Here is a 14980-nt window from a genome sequence, read left to right as displayed (position 1 = left end):
GAAGATCAGACCACTAGATAAATCTATTTTTACTATGCACCTGCCTGACTGTCCATAAGTCTTTCCCTCTTTTGAATGTATAGTGCTTAAAAAGTTGAAAACATTGGAAACCGCACCATCAAATCAAGTGACAAATTCTTGTACTAACCACTGCTTAAGATATACTTTCGATAACGAAGCTTAGTTAATCATTTTGTCGACCTGCACAATAATAGCTATGATGAGCCCAGTACATAGTACATAGTACAATGTAGCGGTGTGGTTAACTTTTTTTTACTTAGCAAACTTAATAATTATCTAATTTGATGCACCGAACGGCAAAACCAAACAAAATGACCTAAGAATAAAGACCTAATCAAATAAATAGACATATAGTCTTCCCAAACAAAAATAATAATAAGGAATGGTACCACCTTCACATTCTTAACATTCTAATAAAATATAAGAGATCGGCATGAATTAGCTCGATTTTATAATTGTAAACGGTTAAATTCTTAACCCTAAAGATACAATATTAGGTGTAAGTACTTTTCAAGGTTAGAATTATTAGGAAAATCAAACAAAAATATACACCAAATGCTTAGATTACTGATATCAAAAAATCTTCAATGCATGAAATGAATTTTCTTTGAATTTTAAAGAAAGTTAGAAATGTGTAACAATAATAATATTTTAAACACACAATTTATGTTCCATAACTAGAAGGTTTGAAGTTGAAAAAAATAAATAATTTTCGCTTCAAATTTAATTTGATCCTGTCACTTTAGGTTTTGTTTTTGATGTTTTTCCGTTTAACTAGCAACATTTAGTAATATTGATAATTTGTTATAAGGTTCGTTAATTTATATGGGCTGGTCAATGCGTTTGGCAAGTGATTTGTTGTTTTTGTATTGTACCATTTGTTGGATTAATATTTAATCTAACATAACGAGCTGTTGGTTTTGTTTGTCTTTAAGTTTAAATCTGGAGCTTAAAGAAGATTGAATGTCCACCACTCGACACTCTTCCTTTTTTGTGCTTTCTGTTTTGTGTATATGGTTTGTACCTTTGTCGACATTTGAAGGCGTTTATTATTGTTCACCAACCACGTGTTTTCTTTTAGTACTCCTCTCTCAGCTTCACTGAGACAAATCCACATACAAACTGATCACAAGATAACCCAAAGCCTTATTTGGTGTTCTTGGCCTATTCGACTGACAAATCATTAATTTGTTTTTAAGACTTTAAGTTATAATGTTTTCGTTTCAGAACGGTTTGATATTAATTGTAACAAAATATATCATAGTCTTTTTTTTGTATCATAGTCTAACAAAATATATCATAGTCTAACATAACGATTGAAGATATTAAATATATGCAGTGGAATCACACAAAATACATTAAATGATATAAAAAGAGAGGAGGAATCTTCGAGGATAAGATATGATCAACCAAGTGTACGTTAAGAAGTGACTGCGAGAAAGAGGACAACAAATTAGTTTGAAGTGAGTATTTACTTTAAAGATGAACATGGAATATATGACAAAAGAGTGCGAAGGGGAAAAATTGAAGTTTAAAGTTTAAAACATGTATCAAAATGGCCAAAGAGTATCACCTAAGTACTAAGAATTCAGGAGAAAAACAGATTAGGGTCTTCATTTTCATGAGATGCAAAGTTTCTCAAACTTTGTACATCAAAATAGAACAATCCAACAAAAACAACTATCAGGATCATGGTGTATCGTTATACTTGGTTTTGACCGTTAAAATTACATTACTGATTAAGATGTGAATCAATAACATAAGTAACTTGGATTCTTTCGAACCTGATAAAATTTGGCGTTAATTGTGCTTTATGTGTAATATACTAATATATGTCTGAGAGAAGTTAAAAACATAGGAGTCAAAACAGACAAACAAACAAACAAGAAAAAGAACCGCAAATTGGAGAAAAATGAAGGATGGTTTTTCAAAAAAAAAGAATGAAGGATGATGATGGGAAAAAAATTTACTGACATCTCTTGTTCAAATCCTATGAAAATTCAAAAGCTAATTCACTTTATGTTGTATATATTTCATTGCTTTAGTCAACACTTATCTACATCTCATTTCTCCACGTTTTTTATTTCCCCTTTTATCTTTCACAAACATGGTGTACTACTTCTCAATTTGTATGTCTGTGATCTCTATATATAGATTATAATGCGAGTAGAAATACTGTTGGTGGGACTAAGCTAGCGACCTGTATCACATGTGTCTCGTAAGTCATTACTCATAAGACTCATAACATGCTTGTTTCTATACGCTGCCATATATTCAACTATATTGTGTTACCTTTTAGTGATGAAAAATAGTAGTTATTTTCTCTTCAAACGTAAAATAGTATAATACTGTATGTGAAACAAAGTAACATTTAGAGCTCATAAGTCATAGCCATGGCTCATGAAATGAGTTATTCGGTCGATTTTATGTTGTATGGTCTTGTTGATGAATGCATCGATGACAATCTCTTCGAGTATTATAATCTGAGACGATGAAGATCGTGAACGATTCAATTAAAGAGCATCTGAATTGGCTGTTAGGCCCATTAGATTCCAACCAATATTTGGGGCAAATATGGATATGTTAATACATATTCTTGAGGCCCAGTTATGGAACCAGTCTCACTAGTCCCATAATTCATGCCGAAGAAAGTAGGATAAGAAACGAGATGCTTCTTGTAGACAACACACTTTAGAATTGAATTGAAATGTAAAGTATTATAACTTTTTGGTTTTATGTACATAAATCATACTTGTTTTAGTGAACTGTTATCACTAAATTAAAACATATAACTGCAGCCTGCAGGTTCTCGAGTCCCACAGTTCCCACATGCATCATCCCCACCAATGTAACTTGCAAAAGGATCAGCCAAAGATATTTAAGAAAATGTCAATAATAAATTGACAAAAAAAAAATCGGCAAGTTGCAAATTGTTACACAGAAGCACAACCACAGAACAAATAACTCCATTTGGCCGACCAAAAAAAAAACTCCATTTGATATGTATCATAAAATCCGATCTATCTCTTAGTCTTACCTTCCTACAATTTGCAACTTGAAACCACATGAGTTTCTAGAGGAAAAAAGAACTTAGGTGAACCCGAACTTTCTATCATCACTTAGCCTTTATTCCCTAAAACTCTACAAGCAATTTACAAATTCAGCTACTTGCAAATTAGTTATCAATCAACTTAAAACATCGACTTAAAGTAAGTTATAAATCCCAATACGACTTGACTTTGTGTCCACATCCTATCATATGTAGATCAGTAGATTATAGACAGGTGAAACTCATATTTGGTTAACGTACATTATCATCCTTTAAAGTTTTTACAAAACATCGTTCAAGGTTACTACAATGACCAAGAAAAAGGCCAGTAGTAAAAGTCTGTCATTAGTAAACCATGAGTTAGCTAGTTTGAATTTCCGTATAATTGATCACATGTTAAAAAGGATAATGAGACTTTGTTAACAAAATGTAAATCAGATAATATAATATGGTCCATGAAACATCCATCTCAAATTCTCAATCATGCAACTTCTACTTTAGTTTTGCTGCCCACCTCATCTTCCTTTTTTCTAATATTATCAGGACACATCTTCTTTTCTACTCCACAATATTTTATCTTCAACAAACAAGTAATATTGTTCTTCAAAAAAAACAAACAAGTAATACTTTTCCCCATTCATAATTGATAAAAACAATCCATCACTAATTTTATAATCGAGACCGCCTTTGTACTACAATCAAATTTTAGAAATTATTTGACTGAATTTAACTTTTATTATTTATATTTCAAAATGTTATCAATTAGTTCTACATTGTGAGAAGATAAAGTTAAAAAGTAGACAAAATGTAAAGGAGTTATATCGACCCGCATCAATACACTCATCATACTTAGGAGTATATGAAGCAATGACATTGGTGCACAAAAAAAAGAGAGGCAGTGAGCCAGTGACATTAATTATAAACTGGATCATGATAAAACGGATTAAAAGAACTGATCTGCATAAACCCCAATAGAGAGAGTTACAAAAGATGATGTCCTAAGTTAGCATTCCAATATAAGAGACGTGTAAAAGAAAGAAAAACATAATCTTATCCCTAATCATCATAACAATACTATTGGTATTTGGTAGCACGTTCCAGCAAATCGTTTTGCCAAACTTATCAGGCCGAGTTCACTGTCTTGACCAAATTACATCACAAGCTTCGCTAATGTTGTTTGACTGAATTTAATGTTTTTGGTACTTATCTTACCAAATGTTATGAGTTAGACTTTGTACATTGGGAGAAGAGTCAACAAAGTTAAAAACGCACACAAGTTCAAATGAGTTATGTCGGCACGCATCAGTATACACATGAATCTTACCCCAACGTGTGACAGAGTTAAAAAGAAGAAGAAGGCGACGATGTCCTAATCATCTCCAACGTAAGAGACGTGCAAAAGAAAAAAATAAAAGAGACATTTAGAATGCATAATAAATTGACTGTTGAACATTCTTGAACGAGTCATAAGGCCACCAGCATCAAGGGATTTAAAGGTGGGGTTCACCAAAAAGAAATAATATAATAATCAAACTTTTATGAATCCGTGCCGCGCAGGTTCATCCTAGTGAACCCGTATCAACACTATTCGCGGGCTCCACTGACACGTGGTGGCCCGCGATTGGTGGTCGATTAATTTTTTTTTTTTTTTTTTTTTAGAATTCAAACGAAAAAAAAAAATAAAAAAGTATTATTATTGGTTTTGGAAATCGTGAAAGAGAGTTTCACTACTGCGCATGCCCTAAGTATCATTTATTGATATGAAATCCTTAAACCGTTCTAAACCACACGAACGCACTCTGCTTTGATCACACAGATGATGAAAAGACTCAAACGATACCCATTAAGAATCACATAGAATCCAACAATATTTTTTCAGACAGGAACTAAAAACACACAAGATGTAGCAAAATTGCTGATAAATATTTAACTAAGCAGGTGTAGAAGTCCAGAAAATGTCCTTGAGAGCTGGTCTAAGAGCCGTACTACAAAAGTTATTGTACTCAAGAGTGTCCCCATGATCTTTCTTCACCTCCACAACCACAAACGACGGAGCCACCGCGAATATCTCCGCCTCCACCGCCAGCTTCCCTTTCCGACCATTCTTTTTCCCTTCCATCCTCACTCTACTCTCGCTCTTCCTCACATCAAACCTATCCCCAACTCTCGCCGCTTCTTCAAGACTCGTTATCACACTGCTCGCCGGCCGAGAAGTCACGAACCTCATCTCTCTCTTCTTCTCCTCGAACAAGGGCGAGAGATCAAACCCTTCGGATAAAGCGATGATGTGAAACGCGTTTAGCGTCTCAGTCTCTTCCTTGTACTTGTGATCCTGAACCTCACTTTCTGTTGTTCTTGGTTCATTCTTGGATCTTTTCTTGAACCAAGGTGAGTCCATAACCTTATCTATAGCGATTCGTGTATTCGGATTCGGATCCAGAAGCTTTACCACAAGCCGTCTCGCATCAGAAGAGAGCCAACCAGGACACTTGAAGTCTCCTCTATAAATCTTCTTATACATGTTGACAAGATTATCATCTCGAAACGGTAAGTACCCTGCAAGAAGCACAAAGAGGATAACTCCACAAGACCACAGATCCGCCTTAGCTCCGTCGTACCCTTTCTTCGATATAACCTCCGGCGCGACGTACGCCGGAGTCCCACAAGTCGTGTGGAGAAGCCCGTCTTGCCTCAAATGCTCGGCCAAAGCAGAGAGACCAAAGTCCGTGATTTTCAGGTTGCCTTCTTCGTCAAGCAACAGATTCTCCGGCTTGAGATCGCGGTGGTAAACCCCGCGGCTGTGGCAGAAATCAACGGCGGAGATCAGCTGTTTGAAATACACGCGCGCCTCGTCCTCGCGGAGCCTTCCTCTGGCGACTTTGGCGAATAGCTCGCCGCCTCGCACGAGCTCCATGGCGAAGTAGATCTTGGTTTTGCTCGCCATGACCTCGTGGAGCTCGACGATGTTGGGGTGCTTCACCATCTTCATCACCGAGATCTCTCGCTTGATCTGCTCCTCCATACCAGCCTTTAGTACTTTCTCTTTGGCCACGACTTTTAGAGCAACGCTTTTTCCAGTTGTTACGTTACGTGCGTGGTACACTTTCGCGAATGTTCCGTGACCTAGAAGTCGACCTAGCTCGTAACGGCCGTGAAGCAGCCCCGAACTTTCAGATCCGTTCTCCGTCATATTCACTAGATCACCCGTCCGACGTGTTTCCGGTGGCAGTTCCTGCCGCCGGCAGATCGGTTAAACCGATCACAGAGCTTAGTCTTCACCGGCGATACTCCAACCATCTCTCTGCATTCCCTTTAAATGATTTTTTCGCTTCTTTATTCAAAAATATCAGCAGAACAGAACAGAGAGTAGAAAGAGATAGAAATATCTGAGAGAAACAAAAACTCTTTTTTTTTTGAGATAATAACTATTTTCCTCTCGTTCTTCTGCACTGGACAGAACAAGAGCTTTATATAGATCTTAACGACTATCTAATTACGTAAATACCCTTATAAGTAGTGGTTAGTGGTAACCACATAGTTAATTTAATTTCCTTCCACTGACCAACTTATGTCGGGAGACCTCGTTGTGGCGGCTTCTGTGTGATACATGGAGAGCGACGGTGACACGTGTCCCTTTAATACCGGTTGTGATCAGGATTGACTATTCTGTCGCTCTACTGTTTGGTATGGTCGACATTTCTTTGAAAGTTTAATATCGTTGACGGCCTACTTACCATTTGCATTGCATGTATACAAATGCAGACTTGCCTGTGATAATTGAGGGAAATGTAATATTTTTTATTAATTTGATTTAAGTTTCTGTATCAGCAAAAATGTAAATTTATTTAAAATAATATTGGTAGCATAATGGTCGACTAAGGACTTGAATTCAGTTTTTCTAGTATTTGTTATTGTCTATTATGCATTTGATTCTAGGGTTTTAGTTATGATTAGAACTTAGAACTGTACTGAAACCTTAACTCCCATGTTTTCAAATAAGATTTAAAACATAGTCTCATATAATCTGGTTAAACGATATACAAAATTTCTAGTAAAATTTGAACTAAATACCGATGGATTTATGGATTATCTCAAAAAAATTTTAGCGCCGAAATGTCATCCGTTAATAATTTTTTCTAAAAAATAACTTTTTGTTTACACCAAAAAATAATAATAACTTTTTCTACTTTTTTTTGAAAAAATATAACTTTTTCTACTTGTTTTGCGGTTTATTTTAAAAGCAAGATATCACGTTTAAATACATGAACACTAAAAACAAAACCAACAGAAATATATGGCTCAGTTGTAAGTATCATCACATGTATCATGAAATATTGGACAATGGACCGAAGATCCAGAAATTTAACCTCTGATGAAATTTGTTTCCTCATAGTTGATATAATCACATTAAAATCATACGTCAACCACCCAAATTTCGCTATACATGTATAGTTTTCTTCAACTTTCTTCTCGTTAAAAACAAACAAACTAGAACAACTGTTGTAATGATATTGTTTGAAGTGGTCTAAATGCAATATATCTAGCATATCAGCTTGCTTGTGCTTATTCGCATTCACGAGACTCTCCTTCATTGGCGTCTGTTCTGTCTTCTCTGTTGCTTCTCGTTAATAATTTATCTGCGACAAACTTTTTTTTTAATCTGCGACACATACATACACTTGCACAAACACGAAAAAATAAAGTACTAAAAATGTATACTATCATTGCTGACATGCATGGGAAAAAACTATCATTGATATAATTTGATACTTCTTAAAAAAATTGACTTCTTAAAAAAAATGATCTCTTTGAATCGACAATAACTCGCACATTCAATAATTGCCAATCTGGTTTGTTTGTATGATAATATCTTATGTCATTTTAACTGAATGTCAAATGGTACATATGATATTATGGAGACAAGTTATAATATTATTGTATGTGATGTTGAAGGACATGCAAATAAACTAATGGAGCCGTATAAATAAAATTAGAATAAACTAAGAGAACAATTGGAAACAACAAAATATCAAATTCATTTCGTAATATGAGGAACTTAGTTTAACTTTTCATTTTATTATTTATTTTTATCCCTAAACTAATCTCAGTTTGAACATGCAAAATAAGTACCGACTTTGTTTGTAAAAAGAAATTAAAAACATATATGAATAAGCTAATATGACCATGAAAATCAGAATCTTAAATATCATTTAGTTTATATTTAATCATAACGCTGCTTGATTGTTTTAGACGAACTAACACTTTCGATGTGGTCCTTATTGCCTCTTGGACATGATAAACGATCCTCTACTTTTTTGAAATTATTGCATGTTCTCGCGAGAAGCATAAACAAAAACAATCACGAATAAACAAAAGATGGGCAGGCGTTTGCTGGTTCGGGTTCTATTACATGCTGATTTTATTCATGGGACCTATAATAGGATATTCTCTCATTCTTCGGTAGGCGATGTCTTGTCTTATTGTCTCCCGATGGCCGTCGCCAATAACTTATATCTATCACTAATAATATTCGAGGAGAACATTATTGACAGATAATGATCATTAGGACACATTTCAGCTCTAATCAAATATAATTATCAATACTGCTGTCGTATTTAGCTGCTAGTCCGTTTTGAGATGACTGCTGATGCATGATATATTCACCAATGCGATAATAACGATACGTTAAGAAAACGAAATGAGAAGTTTCCTTGAACAGAGCAAATTAATCTTTTGTTTAGCTTCGACCAAAACAAGTCTAACATCACATGTTTCTTTCTTATCAAAGAATATTAGTAACAGACACACACTAATCTCATTTTCTCTGTTCTCTGTAAGATTGTTTTCTTAATAGTGTGTCAATTTTGGGTGCTGCTTAGACACATAATTTGCTTGATTATAAATAAAGCCGCATAATAGATTGATCAAGACATGCTCATACAATGTTTTTTGTTTAATTTGCACTATGCGTCATGTATTTTAGAATAGATAATCAGAATTCATAATGAAATAATAAGAAAGTATTATTTACGAGAAAATTCAGTGACGGCCAAATTCTAGGTTTTGCAAAAAGAAAAAGTCTCAACTTGAAGTTCGAAAAAGAAAAAATCACAGCTCAAATAAAAAAGTGAAAAATTACACAAAACGTGCCGACCCCAAAAAGAGCTAGACAAAAAAAAAATTTGACTAAAATCTAGACAAAATATTGAAGTGAGTTTTTTTGTTTATTGTATGCAAGCGAAAAATACTATATGAATCTCGTATTTTGAAACTTACACGATGTTTCTCATCACTAAAGTAATTAACCATATGCTATGTTGACTAAGAATTCTACCTTGAAATTTGGCTGGAGGTCTGAGTAGTTTTTTTTTCCTTTTTTTTATGAAACACGAGTAGTTCTTTTCTTATATTGAACACTCTAGACTTAATGTTTTTTTATGGCTGAACACATTTTATGTGGATTTCTGTGTGTGTATTACTGTAATTTCAAGCTATAATTTCAAATCAGTTTTGATCACATTTTATGTGGATTTTTGTGTGTGTATTACTCTCATATGGATCACTCAGCTTCACATGTGTCGCAACTCTCAATAAGCGAATGGACTAGATCTGATTCTATCTTCTCCTTCACGGTACTCTTCTTTTTTTGTTTTGATTGCTAAGTATTTCAATTTCATTAGAGAATGAGAAGGTTTGTTTTAGCTAACTAGTCTTCCTCGCTCCCCCCTCCCCCCCCCCAAAAAAAAGTAAAAACAGAGCAGGACTTTTTTTTTTTGATCAAACACAAATGCATTAACTAGAAGGAGCCTAGACTCCCGTAACAGAGTTCGAGGCATACAAAGCGAGAGCTGATTTTGCCACCGAATCAGCCTCAGAGTTCGAGGCATACAAAGCGAGGCATACAAAACAGAGCAGGACTACCTTCTCATTTTATAATGAAATTCAAATACTGAGCAAAAGAAAAAAAAAACAATTCCTTTAGTTAAAATGCCTTTCACTCTTCCCTATTGCACATTTCTTCTACTTGAGTTTCTCATCATCAAATTGTTTATTTGGTATTGGTTTCTCAGAGATCACAACAGCAATGTCTTCCTCAAGTTGTTCCTGCTCGTGTTTCCTCCAGGTACTCAAAACGGCTTCTCTTCTTCTTTTTGCCTGCAGATATCTTGTCTTTGCTGCAGAGATTCGATTTGTCCTTCTTCCGGTTTGCAGTTAGAATGGAGTGCTGTTAATTAGTTCTTGTGGCCTTTTCTATATGAATGCAGAGTGCTCATTTAATGACTCATTCTACTTTGTGTTTGTGTTGGTGGATGCATGCAGGTGTGTATGCTGTGAGGCTGGTTGATCCCTTTTTTAAAAAGGAAGTACGCATCTAAAAAAAAGATGGATAGCTCCTGCGAAAAGGAGGATTGGTTGTATAAATGTAAATGAGGTGGCTGTTGGGTCCAAGACAGCAGCGGCTCCGTCAACGCTCAGGAATCTTGTCACACAAGCCACGATCTATAATATTTGGAGACAGCGCAACTCTTCCATTCACCACAACGGCTTCACCAACACTGAAGTTACGACAGAGAAGTCCGCAACACAATCTCAGCACGAAGGCATAAGAAGACTTTCAATTCTTATGTCACTATGGATTAGGTGACCAAACACCCTGATCTCCCATAGTGTTCTCCTTGTTTTATATTTCTTTTTTGCCAAGGAAGCACATTTATAGGCTTGTAAACCTATCTCTTCATTAATGAAAAAATGAGGTGGCTGTTCCAGTCGCACCGAGGACAGGGAAAAGTTAGTAGAAAGCTATGCAAACAAATTGGAGAAGATCCTCCTGATAATGTCACTTTAAAAGATATCATGGATAATTTTGTGATTAATGAATTTAATCATGAGAAAAGACAATCAGCTAAGGTCGGTCTTTATAAAAGGAAAAATAGGGTCGGTTATATTTCCCCCCCTCACCTATCTATATAAACAAAGGGACACGCACATTGATCACAAAAACTTTCTCACAACCTTCTACACCAAAAACAAACCCTAATAGCTACTATAGCAAAAGTTTCCAAACTAATCAGCTTTTCTTCATGAGGAGAAGTCTCCACCGTCACTGATTTCAGATCCAACTTAGTGTGGTTAGGTTACTTTTCAAAGTATGGGATCTCATGGTAAGAGTAGGAGAGATAGACATAAGAAGAAGAAGAAGCGGAGAGATGAATCCGAGTCTTACTCTTGTGACTTTGACGGTTCAGATGGTTTGTCTCCTCGCAGCAGCAGTCGTAGACGCCCTCGTCCGAGTGATGATTCATCTGATAGCGATGGTGGAGGGAAGAGAAGTTCCTGTAAGAAGCCCTCTGAGGAAGAAATAAAGGAGTATATGGCTAAAAAGGCTCAGAAGAAGGCATTACGTGCAGCAAAGAAGCTCAAGACTCAGTCTGTCTCTGGCTACTCCAACGACTCAAATCCATTTGGAGATTCCAATCTTACTGAGACATTCGTGTGGGGGAAGAAAATCGAAAAAGACGTTCACCATGGAGTACCCTTCGACGAATTTTCCGTTAAAGCTGAGAAGAGAAGACGCGGGGAGAGGATGGCAGAGGTTGAAAAGGTTAAGAAGAGGAGAGAAGAGAGAGCAGTGGAGAAAGCTCGACACCAGGAAGAAATGGCATTGTTGGCTAGAGCACGTGCTCGAGCTGAGTTTCAAGATGAGGAAGAGTTCCATTTCGATCAAGCTAGAGTTAGAGGGGAGGAGGAGCCTCCTCTAGCTCAAGAAAGGGGACTACACGCTGGTGTTGAAGCTGACGTGAGAAAACTTCTTGATGGGAAGACTCACTCGGAGCTTCTAGAACTGCAGTTGGACATTGAGTCCCAGCTGCGTTCTGGGTCAGCCAAAGTAGTAGAGTTTTGGGAAGCGGTTCTAAAACGCCTCCATATATACAAGGCAAAGGCTTGCGCCGAGATGCTGAGGAGACATCTCGAGCAACTTTCAGATGCTGAAGAAGCATTCTCTCCGGAGCCTCCTATTATGGAAGAGGAGGAAGCAGAAGCGGCTGGTTCGTTTTCGCCAGAGCTCATGCACGGTGATGATGATCTTGAAGAAGCAATCGACCCCGAGGAAGACAAGAAGCTACTGGAAATGAAGCGGATGGCTGTGGAAGATAACTTTAAGGTTAAAGCAATGAAAGCAATGGGAGCAATGGAGGAAGGTGATGCTGTGTTTGGCTCTAATGCTGAACTGAACCTTGATTATTCTGATGAGGTATACCGGTGGCATTATTACAAGTACCGGCCAAGAAAACCAAAGTATTTCAACAGAGTGCACACGGGTTACGAGTGGAACAAGTATAACCAAACGCACTACGATCACGACAACCCGCCTCCAAAGTTTGTTCAAGGGTACAAGTTTAACATCTTCTACCCGGATTTGGTGGATGATGATGATAAGATCAAGCCTCCCATTTACACTATAGAAAAAGATGGGACAAGCGGTGAGACTTGTATGATCCGGTTCCATGCTGGTCCACCTTATCAAGACATTGCATTCCGGATTGTGAATAAAGAGTGGGAGCTTTCTCGCAAGAAGGGGTTCAAATGCACGTTTGAGCGTGGGATTCTGCACTTGTACATCAACTTTAGACGACATCGTTACAGGCGATAAAACTGATTTGAGCCGTTCCCTTATTCCACGAATGATCAGTAACGACGTTATATAAATAAACTTGTTTCAGATTTTATAAATTTAAAATAGTACAAATAAATAATTATAGATTTTATGAGGTTTTATAAAATTTGAATACAAATGAAATATATTGGGTGTCCATGGGTTTCACCATTTGAACATGGTCTTTATGGTCTTGGGTATTTTCTTGGACCATTGTCCATATTGGACCACCCAATAATGCCCATATCACAAATGGGCTCTGGACAACCCATTTGACCGTACTAAGTAATGTCGAGTTTTCTTCTCTCATGTGGATACACTGAAGCCAAAATCAATGAAGAAGCACTGAAGACCGAATCGTTGATCTCAAGATGTTTTTCTTTTTTTTTAAAACTATGATCTCAGATGTTGTTTTCTTCGTTTAATTTATCTTTTTGTAATAAAAGCAGAACTAAAGTATTTGGTCTTTTTATTGAATGTTGTATTTTTGTTTTAGAAAATTTAATTTTGTGATAAAAAATATTGATTTATCTCTCAATTAGATTTTTAAAGTTGTTTACGATATCAAAAAATACAAACTTTCAGAAAATTCTATAATAAATATAACAAAACTCTATGCAAAATTAAAAAATCTCTTAATTTCAATAACCAGCCACGGATATAAAGCATAATTAACCATTCCTTACTTATGCTGGACGTCACAAAATGTTAGCAGAAGTTTTGTCACAGCCTCTTGTAACTGGTGTATTTACAACATAGATACTCTGATTGCTTCAACACGGTTTCTTGAGTATCAAAGAAGGCAAGATACCATTTCATCAGGTCACATACATGATGAACCCCATGACCTATATCTGCTTTCAAATTTTTGATCAAGTTGAACTAAAGGTTTGTTCTGAAACTTCTTTTATTTGACTTGTGCTCTTGAGAACTCTGTAAGAACAGATGAGCTTTTTGAATCAACAACCTAATCCTTCAACATAAACTCATTGAACCTAAGGCCCCACATTGCTATACAAATCGCAAATGGTAAAGGGAGAGATGAAAAGTGGTAAACTAAAAGAGGAAGAAAATCAGTTCAAGCGAAGGACTTTTGAGCAGTTTGTTCTGACTTGACCTAAAGGACCAGTAAGGACATGGTAGCTGGAGATGTTGGAACCAATTAATATAAGCCCTATGGGCTGAGTCATTTTACAAATCAAATGGGCTGAGTAATTTGATTCACTTATTGGTTTTGAAACCATGATGAAAAAGACTCAAGTCTCAAGAGAAAAACTTGTTAACCAAGTTAGCAAACTTAGCAACCAAGCGAAGTCACCTTGGTGACCAAGTTTAGACAACTTGATTTCCAAGTTTTGCTAACTTGGTGACCAAGCTTTTACCCACTATAAATACATCATATTCCACTTCACAAATGATCATCCCCATCTTACATTGATCTTTCTCTCACTACACACAATACAATCTTTCTCTTACTAGAAAGAAAAATACTCTTTAGATTTTCTTTTTCTTGTCTCGAGAGTATATCGTAATAGTGAGTTCGTAGATTCTGTTTCGGGTACTGCGAAACGGTGTCATCATGGTTGTATCCTGGAATTCAAAAATTGCATAAAAACCGTCACATATTACGGGCGATTTATCGAGTTAAGAAAATATATCAAATCTCGACTCCGTGAATTCGTCAATTTTCTTACGATTTCTTAACTTTTTTCAATCTTTTTGTTATCGTTTATATGCTTTGAGTTTCGTAATTTTCAATTAGAAATCTAGCGGTCCTACAAGTTTCACCATCGACTTGACGAAATCCCGCTGGAACAAGCGAGGATCATAAGACTCCTACCCATGTCTCGGTCTCTTTACTTGACATTAGTTGTTGATCTGAGAACATAACCTCTTTATTCTGCATAAGTCCCCTTTATTCTCTGCCATGATATTAACGTCCACATCCCACATCAGACTAGTCCAAGGATTCCAAGCTACAACCTCTGTGTAGTCCAAGGATCACTTCCTTGACAATGGCTCGCCGCCGTCGATCTAACTCTAACCTGTTTTCTAAATTTGTTATAACATGAATTTTATTGATTTATAAATACAATATTTTCATATAAACGTAACAAAATTCTATATAAGTATAACATAACTCTATAAAAATTTAACTAATCTCTTAGTTTTAAAAACAACCAACTCTTTAAAATCCAAGTCCCACTAATTCTCTAAAACTTTACTGAAAATGCTAGAAAGCATAGTTATCTAAT

At 36.1% G+C, this 14980-nt stretch overlaps 2 protein-coding genes across 2 annotated transcripts; one reads left to right on the top strand and one right to left on the bottom strand.

The window, feature by feature from the left end:
• Positions 1 to 4887: 4887 nt before the first annotated feature.
• On the bottom strand, positions 4888 to 6521 carry LOC108854260 (CBL-interacting serine/threonine-protein kinase 6). The gene has a single exon (XM_018627787.2). The coding sequence runs from the start codon at positions 6258 to 6260 to the stop codon at positions 5001 to 5003; it is 1260 nt and encodes a 419-aa protein (XP_018483289.1). The 5' UTR covers positions 6261 to 6521; the 3' UTR covers positions 4888 to 5000.
• A 4561-nt stretch (positions 6522 to 11082) lies between these two features.
• LOC108849960 (splicing factor Cactin-like) lies at positions 11083 to 13001 on the top strand. The gene has a single exon (XM_018623554.2). The coding sequence runs from the start codon at positions 11220 to 11222 to the stop codon at positions 12720 to 12722; it is 1503 nt and encodes a 500-aa protein (XP_018479056.1). The 5' UTR covers positions 11083 to 11219; the 3' UTR covers positions 12723 to 13001.
• The last annotated feature ends 1979 nt before the right edge of the window (positions 13002 to 14980 follow it).

Source organism: Raphanus sativus, chromosome 4 (assembly GCF_000801105.2).
Source record: "Raphanus sativus cultivar WK10039 chromosome 4, ASM80110v3, whole genome shotgun sequence".
NCBI classification, from domain to species: Eukaryota; Viridiplantae; Streptophyta; class Magnoliopsida; order Brassicales; family Brassicaceae; genus Raphanus; species Raphanus sativus.
The sequence above is the reverse complement of the archived record's forward strand: the minus strand, read 5'-3'. Positions and strand labels throughout refer to the sequence as shown.